The sequence below is a fragment of the Rissa tridactyla genome, chromosome 4 (assembly GCF_028500815.1).
Source record: "Rissa tridactyla isolate bRisTri1 chromosome 4, bRisTri1.patW.cur.20221130, whole genome shotgun sequence".
NCBI classification, from domain to species: Eukaryota; Metazoa; Chordata; class Aves; order Charadriiformes; family Laridae; genus Rissa; species Rissa tridactyla.
In genome coordinates this window covers 94,686,392-94,701,419 of record NC_071469.1, presented here as the reverse complement: position 1 = coordinate 94,701,419, position 15,028 = coordinate 94,686,392, and the positions used below count along the sequence as shown (strand labels likewise).

The following is a 15,028-nucleotide window of genomic DNA, read 5'->3' as shown; positions in this document are numbered from 1 at the left end:
GCATAGGAAAACAACAAAAATTAGATGCCTCTTCTTTCCTGATGAAGTCTAAGAACAGCCAGTCAGTTACGCTTCCACAGACAGATGGCATCCAACATACTCCATAACACAAACACATCATTGGAACCTTGATAACAGACCTCAACAGGTTAGATTCAGTGGAATTAACTATCTCCTCAAATCGTATATGTAAGGTCCCCTCCTCCCACACTGTATTTTTACCAGCACTGCAACTCATTCGATTCTGTGAGAGACAGTTGAGTGGCATCAAGCCACAAGAAATGTACTTGTTTCTGTACCATTACTATTCTCCTGGCTCAGTTGCTTGAACGAGCTTATCCCACATGAACAAGAGGACTGCTATGTGGGAAGAAAAAGGCTGCCCTTACTAGTCATCAGACCAGCACTGCCTTCACATGAAATCAGATCCTACTTCTTCGTACAGAGGCTCTACAAGAACAAGGAAGAAACAAGCTTTTGTGAAAGGGCCTTAACACCACCTAGAAATGTAAAAATTAGGTTAAACTCCTGCTAGCAAAGGAAAAAAAAGGCTGCCTACACAAAAAAAAAAAAGTTAACACCGTCTCTTTCCCTGAAGCTGCAGAGTGTGGCTGTTTCAGCTGTAGGTCAAAACCATTTGTATCACAACAACCTCAAGTGGCACTGAACAACAGTACGTGAACTTCACGCCTTACCTCTGGAAGCTCCTCTTGGCCACAACTTCAGCATGACTGTCATTCAGAATGTCTCCTAAAGCAACAACCAAATGAGAACAATAAGCATCATTACTGAAAAGGAGACGAACAAAGCAAACAGAATTTGACAGGTGACAGTTCTCCAGATTTGTTAGCAATTGAAGGTTTAACGTTGGTATTAGGTTACTCCAAGATATTTAAACTTCCAATTACTACAAAAGGAGGTCAACAGCCTACACAAGTGACTGATAAAAGTCTTCACCCTGTAGCGGGTCAGAGACTTGTTTAAATACCAGATTTTAACTCTTATGATATGTGAGATTCTTTGAGTTGAATAAACACTGGCTTCCTTCAAAATGTTCCTGATCTTTGTTCTTAATAGTAAATATTGATATTCTCAGATTAAGCACAACATCTGGAAAGTTTCAAGTGTTCGTTAAGCTTTTGGTTGAAGTATTTTGTTGCACTATGTCCTACAATTTAAACTATCTTCTTGTAAATAATTCTGATATTTACCAGACTTACAAATCTCATCTTCAAACTTCCTGCAGTGTCCCCCTATTGCAGTGTCTATAGGAACAGGATCTGTAGATCAGCTTATATTTCCAGAATAAAAGGCCAGGTGATAAAAGTCCTCTTTAACAGTTCTAAAAGTTTAAAAGTTCTCTAGCCAATAACCATTAACATGACCTACTAACCAAGTTAATTTAAAAATAAATTAACATTATAAGAGTAAAATATTCTCTAAACTTAAGATCACTGAAGACAAGCAACAGAGAGGAACTAGCTTTACATTTTACTAGTTAAAATTTCTACTTTGACTCTTAATACCTAAATTGTAAGTAATACAACAGTTTAACCACAATTCTCTTAATCAGAAAAATTTCTATAATAATACTCTTCTAAGATGGCTAAATCACAAGAAACATCTACAAAAGTCTAAGATACAGAATTTAGTTTATTCTCTTTTGGTCCACTAATTCACTTCAATATGAAGGACATTATACAGAACACGGAACAGCCTAAAACTGATGCACGCAAAACCATTTGCTCCTACCTTGCTCTACTCCCCCTTGGAAGGCTAAAGAAGGTAGAAAGCCCTGTACCTACATATTCACACTTTTCCTCCTGAGTCACTTTGCAGCATTATGGCTTCTCCCCTCTCCTAGGAGAGGAGACAGATACATTTTGAATAAAAAAAAAATGGACATGCAAAACAAGGAAAGCCCTATAATAAATGGTAAGACATGGTAGCTCTGGGAAGTCACGCATCTATCCCATACGTTTATTGTACAAACACTTAAAAAACTGTTTAGCTACAGAATATACGGTAAGGGAGAAAAAGCTTGGTAGTACCTTTCTGGTGTCGCCCCTACCCTAACTCAGCAGTGGTATCTCTTGCATCAGATCACAATAAAATGAGACTGTAATGAGTGACTGAAGCACAACTATTTTGCTTATGTTTTGTTTTGCTTTTAGCTATGAAGTCTTTGGGTATGCAGACTCAGGGCCTAAACTACACACTTCCACGTAGAAAGTTTATTCACCTTTAAGGCAGCAAGTGCAGCAAACTTTCAGGGCAGCCATTCTGGCTGCCTAAGCCCCTTTCTTCTTGGCAAGGTGAGGTCTGGCTTATGCTTCTAGCTACAATCCAGAAGTCTGAGCAAAATGCCTTGGACATTTTCATTGATTCTACGACACCAGCAAGAAAGAAGGTAGCATTAGTTATCAGTTCTTGGATTTTACACCATACTTACCAGTTTTTCTCATTTTGTTTTGTCCAATACATTTTGTTCCAGTTCCCATTGCAACAACTTCCTTTGTTACTGAAAAAAGAAACAACATTAACTGAGCGAACTCTCATCAGTCACATTGCTCTCATACAGTCGTTCCGATACAAGAACACACAGAACATTGTGTAGACGCTAAGGTACAGCAAGGCAGGCCATGTGACGTTCCAGAAAGGAAACAGTATCAGCTGGAGAACAGAGCATAACAGGCAAAAGCACCAGTGCTAGGAAAAGTATACAATTCCCATAACAGGCGTGCTAACAAAGGCTTGATATGCTAAGCAACACAAAGGAAAGGTATACAATTCCTGTAACAGGCGTGCTAACAAAGGCTTGATATGCTAAGCAACACAAAGTGGACATTGGCACGGGACTCCTCAAACACGTAAGAAAGAAGCATGGGATATAATCTGCATGACAACATGGAAGTGCCAGTAAGGGAAAGGAAGATGATGGTGAACTAACACAAACTCACAATGTAATAATGCAGTGTGTTAAAGGAGAGCGAACTGAGACCTCTTTAGGATTCTTTCAAATAGTAGCCAAACACACTTTTGCAATGGTTTACATTAGGAATCCAGGTCCTGTCTAGACTTTCGCCACTTATTGAACAGCCAAATGCAGGCTTTCACCTTCTTAGTTACAGTGAATAGCGTTTCACTAAAACTGTCTCTTTCCAAACTGAAGCTGTAAGAGCTTTTACAATGACCAAGAGTAAAGAATCTGGGTGGAGGCAGAAATGAGATACGAAGAAGTGTATGCTCTTTTTAAAAGGTATCTCAAAAAAAAGAGAAAAAAAAAAAAAGCATCAAGGACTGCCATGTCCTCTCCCCCTTCCCCCCTCTCGCCCCAGTCCCAACTCATTCTTACCCTGCAGATTCCCTGGACTAGCAAGAACCTCTCTTCGCAATGCAGACTCCACTTTGACAACAGCTGCCAGTGAAGTCCATTCCCTGTTTGGATTTGGCTTCCCCTGCTTAGGAAGTCTGGTCCTATAATGCAGGTAACACAGCTCGGCAATTTCATCAGCAGACCACATGGCTCCCGATGCAAATGCAGGTTCTAAACAGAATTGGATTCCATCACAGCACTGATTAACAAGCCCCATCTCTTCAAACCCTACCGCCTTGATCTGCATGACACTTTCCCCTACCAGAGTCCAATGTCCAAAGCCTAACTGCATCACCCCTGCAGGATTGTTTATAAGAAACATACAAAATAAAAACCTTTTTTCCCAAATCGCCAGGAATTAAAACCAAAGCTAGAATCCTTAGGATTCTCACCAGGAGCAGGTGAGATTGCTGGGTTCCCATTAGGCAGCGGCCAACGGCGTGCACCACACCACCGCGCCCGTACAGGCCCCGCACCGCACCTGAGGCGCCGGGCGAAACCGCCTTCAAGCCGAGGCCCCCGGGCCTCCACACTGCCCCGGCAACCGCCGAGCCCCAACAGCCGGGGCAGCCCCGAGCCACGCGCTGTGTAGCACTCAAGCGTACATCACGCCGCCCTCGGGCCCTACCCTCCGGGTTAACCGCGCCGCCGCTCCACGCCGGGCCGGGCGGCGGCAACCGAAGCCCCGTGGCTGGACACCCGCCCCAGCGACAAGCAGCCCGCGCGCGCGCAGCTGCTCGCTCCTCCCCCGTCCCCCCCGCGCGCGGGGCCCGCCGGGAGCGGCGGCGGCGCAGGCGCAGAGAGAGACACGGAGACGGGCGGCGGCAAAGACTGCGTTTATTGAGGGGCTTCTTCACGCTGAGGCGCTTCCTCACACTGAGGTGCCTTCGGCGGGCGGGTCGGGCTGCGCCTCCTTCTTATTGTCCTCCGGCTTCATGGCAGGGAAGAGAAGCACCTCCTGCGAAAAGAAACACCGTCAGCGGGCGCCAGGGCCGCCGCCCCCGCCCCGGCCTGGGGAGCAGGGCCCTGTGGGCCAGTCTGGGCACGGCAGCCTCTGGGGAGATTTGTAAGTGCGACAAAGGAGGGCTTTTCTGAGGTGGAATGGATCTCAGCAATGCTTATCAATATCTAAAAGGTGGGCGTCGAGAGGATGGGGCCAGACTCTCTTCAGTGGTGGCCGGCAACAGGACAAGGGGCAACGGGCACAAACTGGAACACAGGAAATTCCACCTCAACATGAGGAAAAACTTCTTTACTTTGAAGGTGACAGAGCACTGGAACAGGCTGCCCAGAGAGGCTGTGGAGTCTCCTTCTCTGGAGAGATTCAAAACCCACCTGGATGCATTCCTGGACAGCCTGCTCTAGGTGACCCTGCTTTGGCGGTGGGGGGTGGACTAGATGCTCTCTGAATGTCCCTTCCACACCCTACCACTCTGAATTCTCGTCTTAAAGAATCTCAAACAACTACGCTGCCTGTTATTTGTTTTCTTTGCAGAATCCAATTCCCTGTTCTCTGACAAAGCACTGCCATTTCTAACATTTACCTTGATGTTATTGGAGTCTGTAAGGAACATGGTGAAGCGATCAATTCCCATGCCCCAGCCGGCTGTAGGAGGAAGGCCGTACTCCAGAGCCATACAGAAGTTTTCATCAATAAACATGGCTTCATCATCACCTGCAGCTTTTGCCTAAATGAGAAAATGAATAGCAAAAGGTGGGTTGTATTTGTAGCAACCATGTAACTGATGAAACCAAAGCCCTATACAGCTGCATAAGTGAGTAACCGATGAAGGAATCTCAGTACACAGAGAATCGTGGAGGTCACCTGTACAGATGCTTCCAAAGTACAGATAAGAAAGGAACTGAGCCTAGAGGTAAGTTTCCTTTCTAGACAAAGGCCCTGGCACTTCACTTCAGTAAAAGCTATCACCAGGGCCATGTGGCAGCAGATGGCAGTGGAATAAATTGCTTTCAAAGGCTTCTCATGTTCTTTATTGCTTGCCTCTATTTAATGCTTGCAGAAACAACTAATAAACATAATTGTTTGAATCATCAGTAGTTCCTCCATGAAACAAAGTTTAGTGATTGTTTTTTTTCCCCTCAAGTAGAAAGATTAAAAAACCCTTCACTGAGACAGTAACTAATGCATCTGACCCTGACAGCCTCCAAGTGCCAAAAGGCACAATAATAAAAACGCAGACTAGCCCTCCCTCTCAAATTTAGAAAATGCCAAGTGTTGAAACAGCAACAAACACTTTGGCTCACAGTTTCACAGAAGACTTTGCAAAAAACTGTTAAAGCAAACTTTTCTGCCTGAGTCTGAAAATCCTGAAATGCAAGCTGCCATCCTTCATCTCAATTTCCACCTTAACATTAAATTTTTGGGCACATTTTCATTCAGCACATATAATATGCCTGCACAGTCTGGCTATAATCATGAGAGACAACTGCAGCAAACATATATACAACAGACCAAAGGTAAAAGAAATCTGTAATATTATTCATTCTAACTGAACATTCTGAAGTTTACTATTGAGTAAGTTAGTTAACATAATTCTATTTTCCTGGGTTTGACAATTGTTTAATCTTCTCAAGCACTGTGAAGCCATTAGAAAGAGTAGGAAGACCAGGAGCTCTGTCTGCAGACTGCATCATCTGACCTCAGTTGTGTGGGCATGCATGCATTCATGGATGTGTATACCTAATTAATTACAAAATCAGTTTCAGTCACTCCTCTCTAAGACTTATCTAGAGAAACCTAGTACTATAAATTTGCAAGCCTAATAATTTCCAGTCTGCAGCTCTATTCTGTGACCAAATTTAAAACAGTAGTAACACAGTTCAGGAATTTAGGCTATTTCTTACACACCATTCAAACTCTGGTAACAGACACAAAAATGTAAGAACCTGTAAGTATAATGTTGTATGACTAGATAAATGCTTAATTGGGGAAAAGTAACCTTCAACTTGAGCAAGACAGAGAAAAGCCTTTGCACATTTGCTCATTTTCAGATTAGTACTTCAGGTAGAATAAACGGGAAGATATTCCAAAAGAAAGTCGCACTACTAAAAAACTAATCAGCAGCAACGTTTGGACTTGTTTATCTTCGAGAGCACAGCTCCTTTAAAAGGAATTAAGTTTTAATAGCAGGCTTTCATTTGAGTGACAAACACTCGCTCCAAGTAGTAACAACTCCTTTCAGCAGTAGGGAATAATGCCAGATTTGGAATACACATAGGAAATATTCTTTGCTTACGTGCCAATATCAATGATTCACTATCAGCAAGACACCATACCTTGGCCTGATCCTCAAAAAGCTGCCGCTGACGAAAAGGATCATTAAGTTCTGTGTATGCATTGCACACTTCCTTCTTCATTACAAAGAGTTCGAAACGTTCTGTTAGTCCTGGACGAGAGCGATGCCTATGTGAAGGCGATAAAACAACCGCTCCTTAAAATAAACATCTTTACAGAAGCAAAGAGCACGTACATCAATTCAGGAGGATTGCCCACACTTAGCAGTTACAGCTGTCAAAACCTGAAACTACTACGTATCAGCACACCTCTTCCCTGGATGATGGGATTCACAGCTCAGGAACGTGAGCTCCTGCTCCCGTGCTACCCCCCTCCCCCGCCCCGGCTCTTTTTAATAACCTAGTAGAGGATTTTAAAGAGTTAAACAGTGACTGTGTCTCATACTCTTACCATTTGGCTAGAGGACTCATGATCTGTGGGTGATCGCAAATGAATGTAGGGTTGATACATGTGACTTCCAGGAATTCACCAACTAACTGGGAAAGCAAAAGCAAAACAATTGTGTAGAGCACAATATCACTTTCCTGGCACTGCCTTCTCTAAACATCCTGCTTCCCTCTCTTCACTACTCAAAAAGATACCATAAAACTGAAAAGTTTCCCAACTAATAATTCTTGATCATGGTAATGTCTTCATTAACAGAGACAAGAAAAATGACATAGCGAAAACTGTATAAAAAAATGAAAATATAATTCATTTGGACATTACAACAAAGGTGAACAGGAAAAGCAGCAGAAAAAACAGCTATCAAGCAATATTTTGGGTACAACGGAAAAGACTTAATACAATTGACAGAAGAACTACATGGTAAGCTACCAGTTTAGTAAGGTACATAGAAACGCACAGATCTTGCAGACAAAACTGACATAAGATAAAGCAGATCTGCTTTAAGCACAAGAGACTAGTTATCAAACTAAAATCATCTAGCACTCACATTAAGCAGGCAACAGTAAACTACATTTTGGTGGAGACAACACAAAAAAAAAGATTCTGACACAGCAAGTTTTCCCACTGCGATACAGAAATGGCTGAAGTGCGTTTCAGCGTGTTTTCCGAGACAGAGCTACACTTTTGCTCTGAACAGACTTCTGTTGATACAGATAGATCCTCAAAGGCATTAGGCTTATAAAAACACCACCTTTACTTACTTTGTCAAGAAGCCTGGCTGTTGTCCTGGGAGGCGGACACTCAACATTTCTCTCTGCACAAAGGTCATCAAAGAACTTCCGAGTTTCTGAAATTGTTGTAGACAAAAATTAGAAAAGCCACCCAGGAAACCACGGGGTTTTTTTCTTTCTGCATCCTTCAGCATGTCTTACAGTGATTCATAAGATCTTAATGGTATACATAATGGAAAACACGAGCTTAAATGCCATTCTGCAAAACCCGTATTTGTTTTTAATCAGTTTACACTAAAATGTAAATTATTTTATATTTCAGAAACCTGGCAACAGTTACGCACAACCGCACACAACTGGACAGTATTATTTGGGGGAAAAAAAATCGTTAAGGAAGAATTATAGGACATTCATGTTCAGCATCTAACCTTCAGTTTCAAAACACTCAGCTGGTGGGAATTTCACTCCTAGGACCTTTTCCAGATCATCCACCATGCTAATTCGTCGGAAGGGAGGAGTAAAATCTATCTCATAGGCCTGTCCATCTTGACCATCTGGATGGTAAGTGATCTTGTAACTTCCAGTAATATGTTTCACCATCCCTACAAAAGGAACCCGAAGTTTAGAAAGAGTATGCCACATAATCTGCAATTCTTCCAGAGATTCTTACTCTTAATTAATATTGCGTACGTCACCTGAAAGCAATTTCTCTGTAATTTCCATCAAGTCATGGTAGTCTGCATAAGCCATATAGAATTCACAAGTTGTGAACTCAGGGTTGTGAGTCAAATCAATGCCTTCATTACGGAACTGACGCCCAATTTCATATACTCTGTCCATGCCTCCAACCACCAACATCTAAACAAAAGGAAATTCTAGTAAGCACACTAAAATTTTTCAAAAGAACTAGAGAGAGCTCCCTCCAACCCAATGAGTCCACCTTTCTTCAAGAATAATCCTCATTTTAGCTACATTTATTTTTTTAGAATAAGATCACAACAGTTTGGAGAATATAGGCTTAGCCACGAGAGGCTTGTATTTTACCTTATGGTAAAGCTCTGGAGCAATTCTCATGTATAAATTCATATCCAGTTCATTGTGGTATGTGATAAAAGGTCTTGCCACAGCTCCACCTGGAATTACATTCATCATAGGAGTTTCAATCTGTAAAATAATACCAAAAAATGGTTAATTTAACAGTGGCATAAATATTTCCAAGCTCCTACCTCAATGCCCTGCTTTCGTCTAATCTGTTTCCAAAGCAGAACTCTGTAGAGCAAACAAAGAAACAAAGCACTGCTAGCTTTCATGAAAAATCTCTGTATTTCATTTCTTGTTTGACATTATAGAATAGGAAAACAATTCTGAACTAAAGAACGTTTCTCCCATGCAGTCAGTGAAGACAAATTACTTAAACTACTTGTTGCTATCAAGAATCATTCACATTTACTATAAACATGAGCCTGCTGCGTTCATATTGTCAAAGCCAGGAACTGGACTGTGGCATTGTCACAAAATCATCTCTCTGCACTGTAGAAAAATAAGTTCAACGAGGCCAAGTGCAAGGTCCTGCACCTGGGTCGGGGCAATCCCCAGTATCAGTACAGCCTGGGGGATGAATGGATTGACAGCAGCCCTGCCGAGAAGTGCTTGGGGATACTGGTGCGTGAAAAACTGGGCATGAGCTGGCAATGCGCGCTTGCAGCCCAGAAAGCCAGTCGTATCCTGGGCTGCATCAGAAGCAGTGTGGCCAGCAGGTGGAGGGAGGGGATTCTTGGCCTCTACTCCACTCTCTTGAGGCCCCAGCTGGAGCACTGCATCTAGCTCTTGGGTAAGAGAGCAAGCCGTTTCATAAAACTTATGAGAAGTAGCAGCCTTCCTCAGTATCTTCTCCAAATCATTGCTTACGCCGTGAATTCTTTAGGATAGTCCCCATGGCAAAGCTGTAAAGCAGCAGTCCTGAAAGAAATGAAACGCCATGGATGCTGCAAATTTTGCAAGACCTAAACCATTTTGTAATATTGCTTTTTGGGGAAAAAATTAGAATTATTTACATTTGGAGCATTCAAAAATATTTGGCAGTGAGAATGTCTGGGAATATGGAAACATTCACTTTATCTAAAAAGCTGTTACTGAAGGTCTGTATGTATGGGGAATCCCAGAGTCCAAATGAATTCATTTCTGAATACACACATAATTTCAAAGAGAAAAAAGATTTCAATCAACCTGCTGCAGGCTTCAGTGAATTGATTTAGTTCAAATCATTACAAATTTTCTTTCACAGAAGCACGTTTTCTTAGATGTTTAGAAGGTGACCACTTATGCTTCAAGCAATATACACTATCAACTACATGAGAAACAGTTCCATGTCTCCTGAAGTTGAAAGAGAAAGTAGCTGCAAATGATGGAAAAAGTAGCAGAATGACTCAGAGAGCCGATGGAAGCAGCAAACAATTTTCTAATTGATTCTGTGAGATATGCCACGTGTCAACCGCTGTGCTTACAAACCAGCTTGGCTTTCATGTTAACACAACGAACATCAGTATGCCTGTCCGTATCCTCACATCTTAGCATCAAGAATTAATGTTACTGACCCAGAAGCATGGCTCACATTACGTTAAAGTGATAAAACACACCCTGCTGAGGTAATTATTCTCACTTCTGTAAATATTTTGCGTATGAGTCTGAATATAAAGCATCCTTGAAGCTGAGAAGCTCTAGGTACATTCAGTATACAGAGAGAAATAAAACACTGGAGCCTTACCTCAAGGAAGCCCAACTCATCCAGAAAGCTCCGAATATATGTAATGATCTTCGCACGGGTTATAAATTTCTGCCTCACGTAATCATTAAGAATTAAATCCAAGTATCTCTGACGATACCTAGTTTCCTGAAAAGAACAAGTATCTTTAGAACAAGCTAGACAAATGTGCTACCAAAGGAAAAAATAACGAAACTAATGTTTCTTTGTTGTTGACCGATACCCTCAGCAGATATAAAAGGTCATCCATTCAGACCTGTCCGCCAAACTGCCTCCAAGAGTGACAGGTATGACAAGTACCTTATCTTTGAGGCCAAAGTGAAGATGAGGCAACATGTGCAGGCATGGGGACAACAGAGTTATTTCATAAGGAATAATACTCAGTTCCCCTTTCTTTGTTTTCCCAGGATTCCCCTCTACACCAATAATGTCCCCACGACGCAGCTTGTTGTTAATACGGAAATACTCTTCCTCGGATTTGTAGAGCCTGTAATTACAAAAACAATGTAAGCAGTTTTGCTAAAATTCAACATTCCAAACTGTCCTGCAAGTCTCTCCCCAGACCAAATCCTTTAAAAAAAGGATTCTTCTAGCAGTGAAGCCAACCACGACATCCTAAGCAAAACACTACGTAGCTGCCTAAGCCAACCCATAGATGAATAGCCTAAGGAGGTAAAGGAATAGAATGCCCAAATACAGATCTCTAGGCCCCAGAACGCAGTTCAGTTTAGAATGCTGATGGGAATACCTCTACTTACCTGGAATTTGCCATGACCTGCAACTTGACTCCTTCACCACGAAGATCATAGAAAATCAGCTTCCCTCCAGAGGCACGTTTTGCATGGATTCGACCTAAACATCAAAGCATGCAGGACATCAGGACAACAGTCCCTAGCAGAAAGGATATAGGGGCAAAAGCCGCAGTATTATCACTTGGACAAAGGATCGTCAGCTCTGAATTGATTGCCAACCATGAAAGAGTAGCAGTTATGTCTTAAAGTTAATACCAGTGCACAAAAGACTGTATGAACTTGGAGCCCGTATCACAATCTGATCTTGTAGTTACAAAGGATGTTGCGCAGGTCCACTCAGTCTGAAAGGACGCATCCTGAATAGTCTAACACTGCTATAGACTTCATGACTGAGTAACAGGGAATCAGCAAAATTCAAGAAGAGACCACCCCATCACTAAAGGCAGCTAAGACTTGCCTTGGCAAAGCAACAGACCGTCTTCCCGTACCCCCGATAAGCCTTTACCTGCCACTCTCACTGTAATGTCTGTCAGGTGATCTCCTGGCTGTAGGTGACTGTACTTCTCTATAAAATCTGTCAGAGATATGTCTACATGGAACTTGTGGGGATAGGGATCTTCATTGGTGCCCTTCAGCTGCTGGACTGCATTGCTACGGATCTTGTAATATTGCTGTTACCAGAAACAAAGAAAATGAAACGATTTGGTTAGAAACTGAAAGCATTTTACAGGTTGTAAATTGAAACACAGCTGGCCTTATGTAGGGATATGTAAGTCTCTCCCCTTTTAACCCCCCTCGAATAAAAAAAATCAAATGTAAATCTCATTTATTCTCAGAACAGTAATAAGCATGAGGCCAGACACTCACGTTCGGATCCAAGCTTTCTTCATCAGCAGCAATATTATTCTCGGAGTCAGAAGTCACAGAAAGCTTGTTTGATTGCTTTTCACTTTGCTCCTTCTGCTTTGCCTCTTTCTCAGCTGTTTTTCTCTCAGCCTTTAAACGTCTCTTCAGCTCACTGCAAAAGAGAAGGCACACGGATGCAGCAGGCACTCCCACGTTCCGATAAGGAAATGCTCGGCAGGATTCTACCAAAGCTCACAAAGCACCAATGGCCCTGCCGTTTCCCTTACTCTGACCAAACGTAAAAGTAATCCTTAAGCATGTCTAAGCACTTCATTCTTCGAACTTTTTTAGTTTACCTCCTACGAGATGCAAATACTCCGAGAAAGTTAAAACCGAATTAAACAACCCGCAAACAGACCTTGAGAACGTGTGCCCGAGGCCCCTCCACAGCCCATTTTATACACAAGTGCCCGGCAACCCCACGCAGCACACAAGCGAAACAGCACTTAAGGCAAACTCTCCCCTGGAAAAAGTCGGGCGCTGCTCAGGGCTCCCGAAGCCGGCTTCGGTGCCCGGCCCGGCCCCCCACGGCTCCCGCCCCGGCCGGCCGGGACTTCGTGAGGAGAGCGGCGGGTCCCGCCAGACCGCAAAGCACCGACCTGCTTCGGTCGTGAAGTGCCCGGCGCCACCGGAGGGCGGGCGCAGCCCTCCAGACCCAGCCGCGGAGCCGCGCGGCGGTAGGGCTCAGCATGGCCGGCTCCGACGGGCGACCTGTCCCGGCCCGGCCTCCCCGGCCCGGCTCCCCCTGCCCGTCCTCCCTCACTTTTTGCTCAGGCGCGACTCGCTCTCCACCGCCTCGCACGCGCGCTGCTCCGCGTCCGCCATCTTCCCCGCTCCTTGCCACGCCCTTCCGGCCCTGCCGCGCCTGCGCGTCCGGGGCGGCGATGGCGGCGGGGCGGTCGCGGTCCCTCTTCTTGTGGGACGACGGGAGCCCGATGCGGTTCTACGTGCGGCCTGGGCTGGCCAAGCTGCGTCTGGCGCCGCTGGTGCTGGCGGGCGGCGGACGGCTGTGCCGGGTGCAGGAGCCGGGGGCCGTGCTCCTGGCGCAGCGCGGCGAGGCGGCGCCCGCCGGGGCTGTCTCCACCGAGTACGTGACGGAGTGCGTGGAGCGCAATCGACGGCTGCCGCTGGAGCCCTTCCGGCTGCCCCCCGCCCCGCCGCCCGCCGCCTCGCCCCGCGGCCGCCTGGCCTTCACGGAGGCGGAGGACGCGGCGCTGCTGCGGGCGGTGCGCGGGCGGGGCGAGGCGCGGGCGGGCGGCCGGGCGCTGTGGAAGGAGCTGGAGCGGGCCGGCCTGACGCGGCACAGCTGGCAGGCCATGCGCGAGCGCTACCGGCGGCACCTGCGGCCGCGGCTCGGGGGTGAGCGGGGGGCGGCCGGCGCGGGGGGGCGGAGAGCGGCCGGGGCGAGGGGGGGTTGATGGCCGGGGGCGACCGCGGCCGCGGGCCCTGCTACGGCCCGGCAGCCGATGTCCGCGTCTTCCCCGCAGAGCCCCGGCGGACGACGGAGCCCGCAGAAAGCGGGGGTCTGTTCGAGGCAGCCAACCGGGAGTTTGAGAGCACGGAGGTGAGTATGCTGCAGGCGCTTCTGCACGCCGGGAGCGGCCGGTCCTGGTTGTCACAAAACGGTGCAACGATAACTCGGCGTTTTAAATGGCTTTGCAGCGTGGCATCCCTTCAGCTGTGGCTAGTGGGGAGCTTCGTGTGAGCCATGACCTGCGTGGCTTATGATGGACACGTGGTGCCTCGCTGCGGAGCATCTTCTGAGTTTGATTCTGTGCCCAAGTTAACGTGAGGAAATTAATGTGATGGCGTTGTCGCATTAAAAGCTGTATTGTCAAATGGAAGTCATCCTTTCACCTCAGGCATAAAATGTTCCTGCGGTGCCATTAACGTTTACTTTCACCTTTTATACTTAGTTTGTTCAAATTCTCCCTTGTATTTCATGCTTTTCTTTTTATCCTCGTTAACGCATACGGCTTCACTTCAGTCACTGAATTTTATTATGCCTAGTGAATTTATGAGTTTATGTACTGTAGAGTCACAGTGGAAGGTGGTTGTGTAGCGGTGATAAAAGAAGCTTGCCAGAAAATACTGTGTCTGATTGATGACCACTTCTCTTACTTTTAGTCAGGAAGTGACACTTCAGACATTTCGGAAGAACTTGCTACACGAGACGGAGAGGGAAAGGCCCCAGGAGAAACAGCATCTGGTTTGAAAACTCGACCAGAGGACTCTGCTCTCCCTGATACTCAGTTACAAAGTGACGAAAGACCAGCACGCACTTGCTCTTCTTCCAGTCTGGTGGGAGAAGTAGTAAAAACTATGCAGCACTTCATGGAGAAGTTCGGTATGGACCTGTTCACTGTTACACAGGCCTTCCTGAAAAACACTGGTGAAGTGGAAACAACTTTATACTTTCTGCAGACGGGGCAGCGCTTGGATGGGTACCCTGTATGGAGCAGAGAGGATGATTTGGAATTACAAAAAGATGATGAACGTGTCAGAAATAGATTGATAGCAAAATTTGGAGCTGAAAATGTAGCAAAGCGGGTGGCATTTAGGAAAAGTTAGATAGCAAAGCAGGACGGTGGCAGGAACTTAAAAAAAACAAAGTCATTTCAGAAATGCAAATGTGATAAAATCTGATGCAGCACTCTGAAGTTTCAGAAATCCTTTAAAATAGTTTTCTATAAAAGGCCTATTTTCTATTTGATTTTTATTTGTAATACCGAGTGCACTAAACATTTAAAAGTAGAAAACGGTAAAGAGAAAGATTCTACGCAGTATCAGGTTTTCACT

The 15,028-nt window shown here is 45.1% G+C and overlaps 3 protein-coding genes across 12 annotated transcripts in view; 1 reads left to right on the top strand and 2 right to left on the bottom strand.

Annotated features, from left to right (window-relative positions):
• The window catches only part of ADAT1 (adenosine deaminase tRNA specific 1), a 29,974-nt gene extending 25,866 nt beyond the window's left edge, over positions 1-4,108 (bottom strand). For 2 of the 9 annotated variants that reach the window (XR_008466408.1, XM_054201328.1), the window contains exons 1-3: positions 3,356-3,565; positions 2,453-2,521; positions 696-750 (exon numbers count right to left, since the gene is read on the bottom strand). Coding sequence is in view for 8 of the 9 variants with exons in the window: in XM_054201328.1 (XP_054057303.1) it covers positions 696-750; positions 2,453-2,521; positions 3,356-3,524 (293 nt within the window). In the remaining variant the exon portion in view is untranslated. Of the gene's footprint in view, positions 1-695; positions 751-2,242; positions 2,522-3,355; positions 3,566-3,768 lie in introns of those variants that run through there. The other 7 variants (XM_054201332.1, XM_054201331.1, XM_054201333.1 and 4 more) reach the window with 7 other exon arrangements.
• Positions 4,109-4,196: 88 nt separating this feature from the next.
• Positions 4,197-13,359, bottom strand: KARS1 (lysyl-tRNA synthetase 1). 2 transcript variants are annotated; one of them, XM_054198845.1, is made up of 14 exons: positions 12,993-13,359; positions 12,191-12,341; positions 11,829-11,994; positions 11,330-11,423; positions 10,872-11,058; positions 10,575-10,700; positions 8,855-8,974; positions 8,506-8,668; positions 8,239-8,412; positions 7,841-7,926; positions 7,083-7,168; positions 6,674-6,800; positions 4,921-5,064; positions 4,197-4,334 (listed from the first exon to the last, which is right to left on the bottom strand). In XM_054198845.1, exons 1-14 carry the CDS (start codon positions 13,052-13,054, stop codon positions 4,248-4,250), a joined length of 1,773 nt encoding a protein of 590 aa, XP_054054820.1. In that variant the 5' UTR covers positions 13,055-13,359; the 3' UTR covers positions 4,197-4,247. The 2 variants fall into 2 exon arrangements, with proteins under 2 accessions (XP_054054820.1, XP_054054819.1); XM_054198844.1 differs by having other exon boundaries at positions 12,829-13,056.
• On the top strand, positions 13,114-14,800 carry TERF2IP (TERF2 interacting protein). Its single transcript, XM_054199314.1, has 3 exons — positions 13,114-13,588; positions 13,717-13,793; positions 14,357-14,800. The coding sequence occupies exons 1-3, from the start codon at positions 13,114-13,116 to the stop codon at positions 14,798-14,800; spliced, it is 996 nt and encodes a 331-aa protein (XP_054055289.1).
• Positions 14,801-15,028: the final 228 nt, after the last annotated feature.

Bases quoted from the DNA above. Each gene is read 5' to 3' on its own strand.
- TERF2IP (XM_054199314.1), top strand. From the start codon at position 13,114: ATGGCGGCGGGGCGGTCGCGGTCCCTCTTCTTGTGGGACGACGGGAGC. The intron at 13,589-13,716 runs GTGAGCGGGGGG...TCTTCCCCGCAG, and splicing joins CCTGCGGCCGCGGCTCGGGG to AGCCCCGGCGGACGACGGAG. The intron at 13,794-14,356 runs GTGAGTATGCTG...TCTTACTTTTAG, and splicing joins GGGAGTTTGAGAGCACGGAG to TCAGGAAGTGACACTTCAGA.
- KARS1 (XM_054198844.1), bottom strand. From the start codon at position 12,920: ATGCTGAGCCCTACCGCCGCGCGGCTCCGCGGCTGGGTCTGGAGGGCT. The intron at 7,927-8,238 runs GTTAGATGCTGA...CAACAATTTCAG, and splicing joins TGAGTGTTTTGAAACTGAAG to AAACTCGGAAGTTCTTTGAT. The intron at 6,801-7,082 runs GTAAGAGTATGA...GCCTTCACATAG, and splicing joins ATGAGTCCTCTAGCCAAATG to GCATCGCTCTCGTCCAGGAC.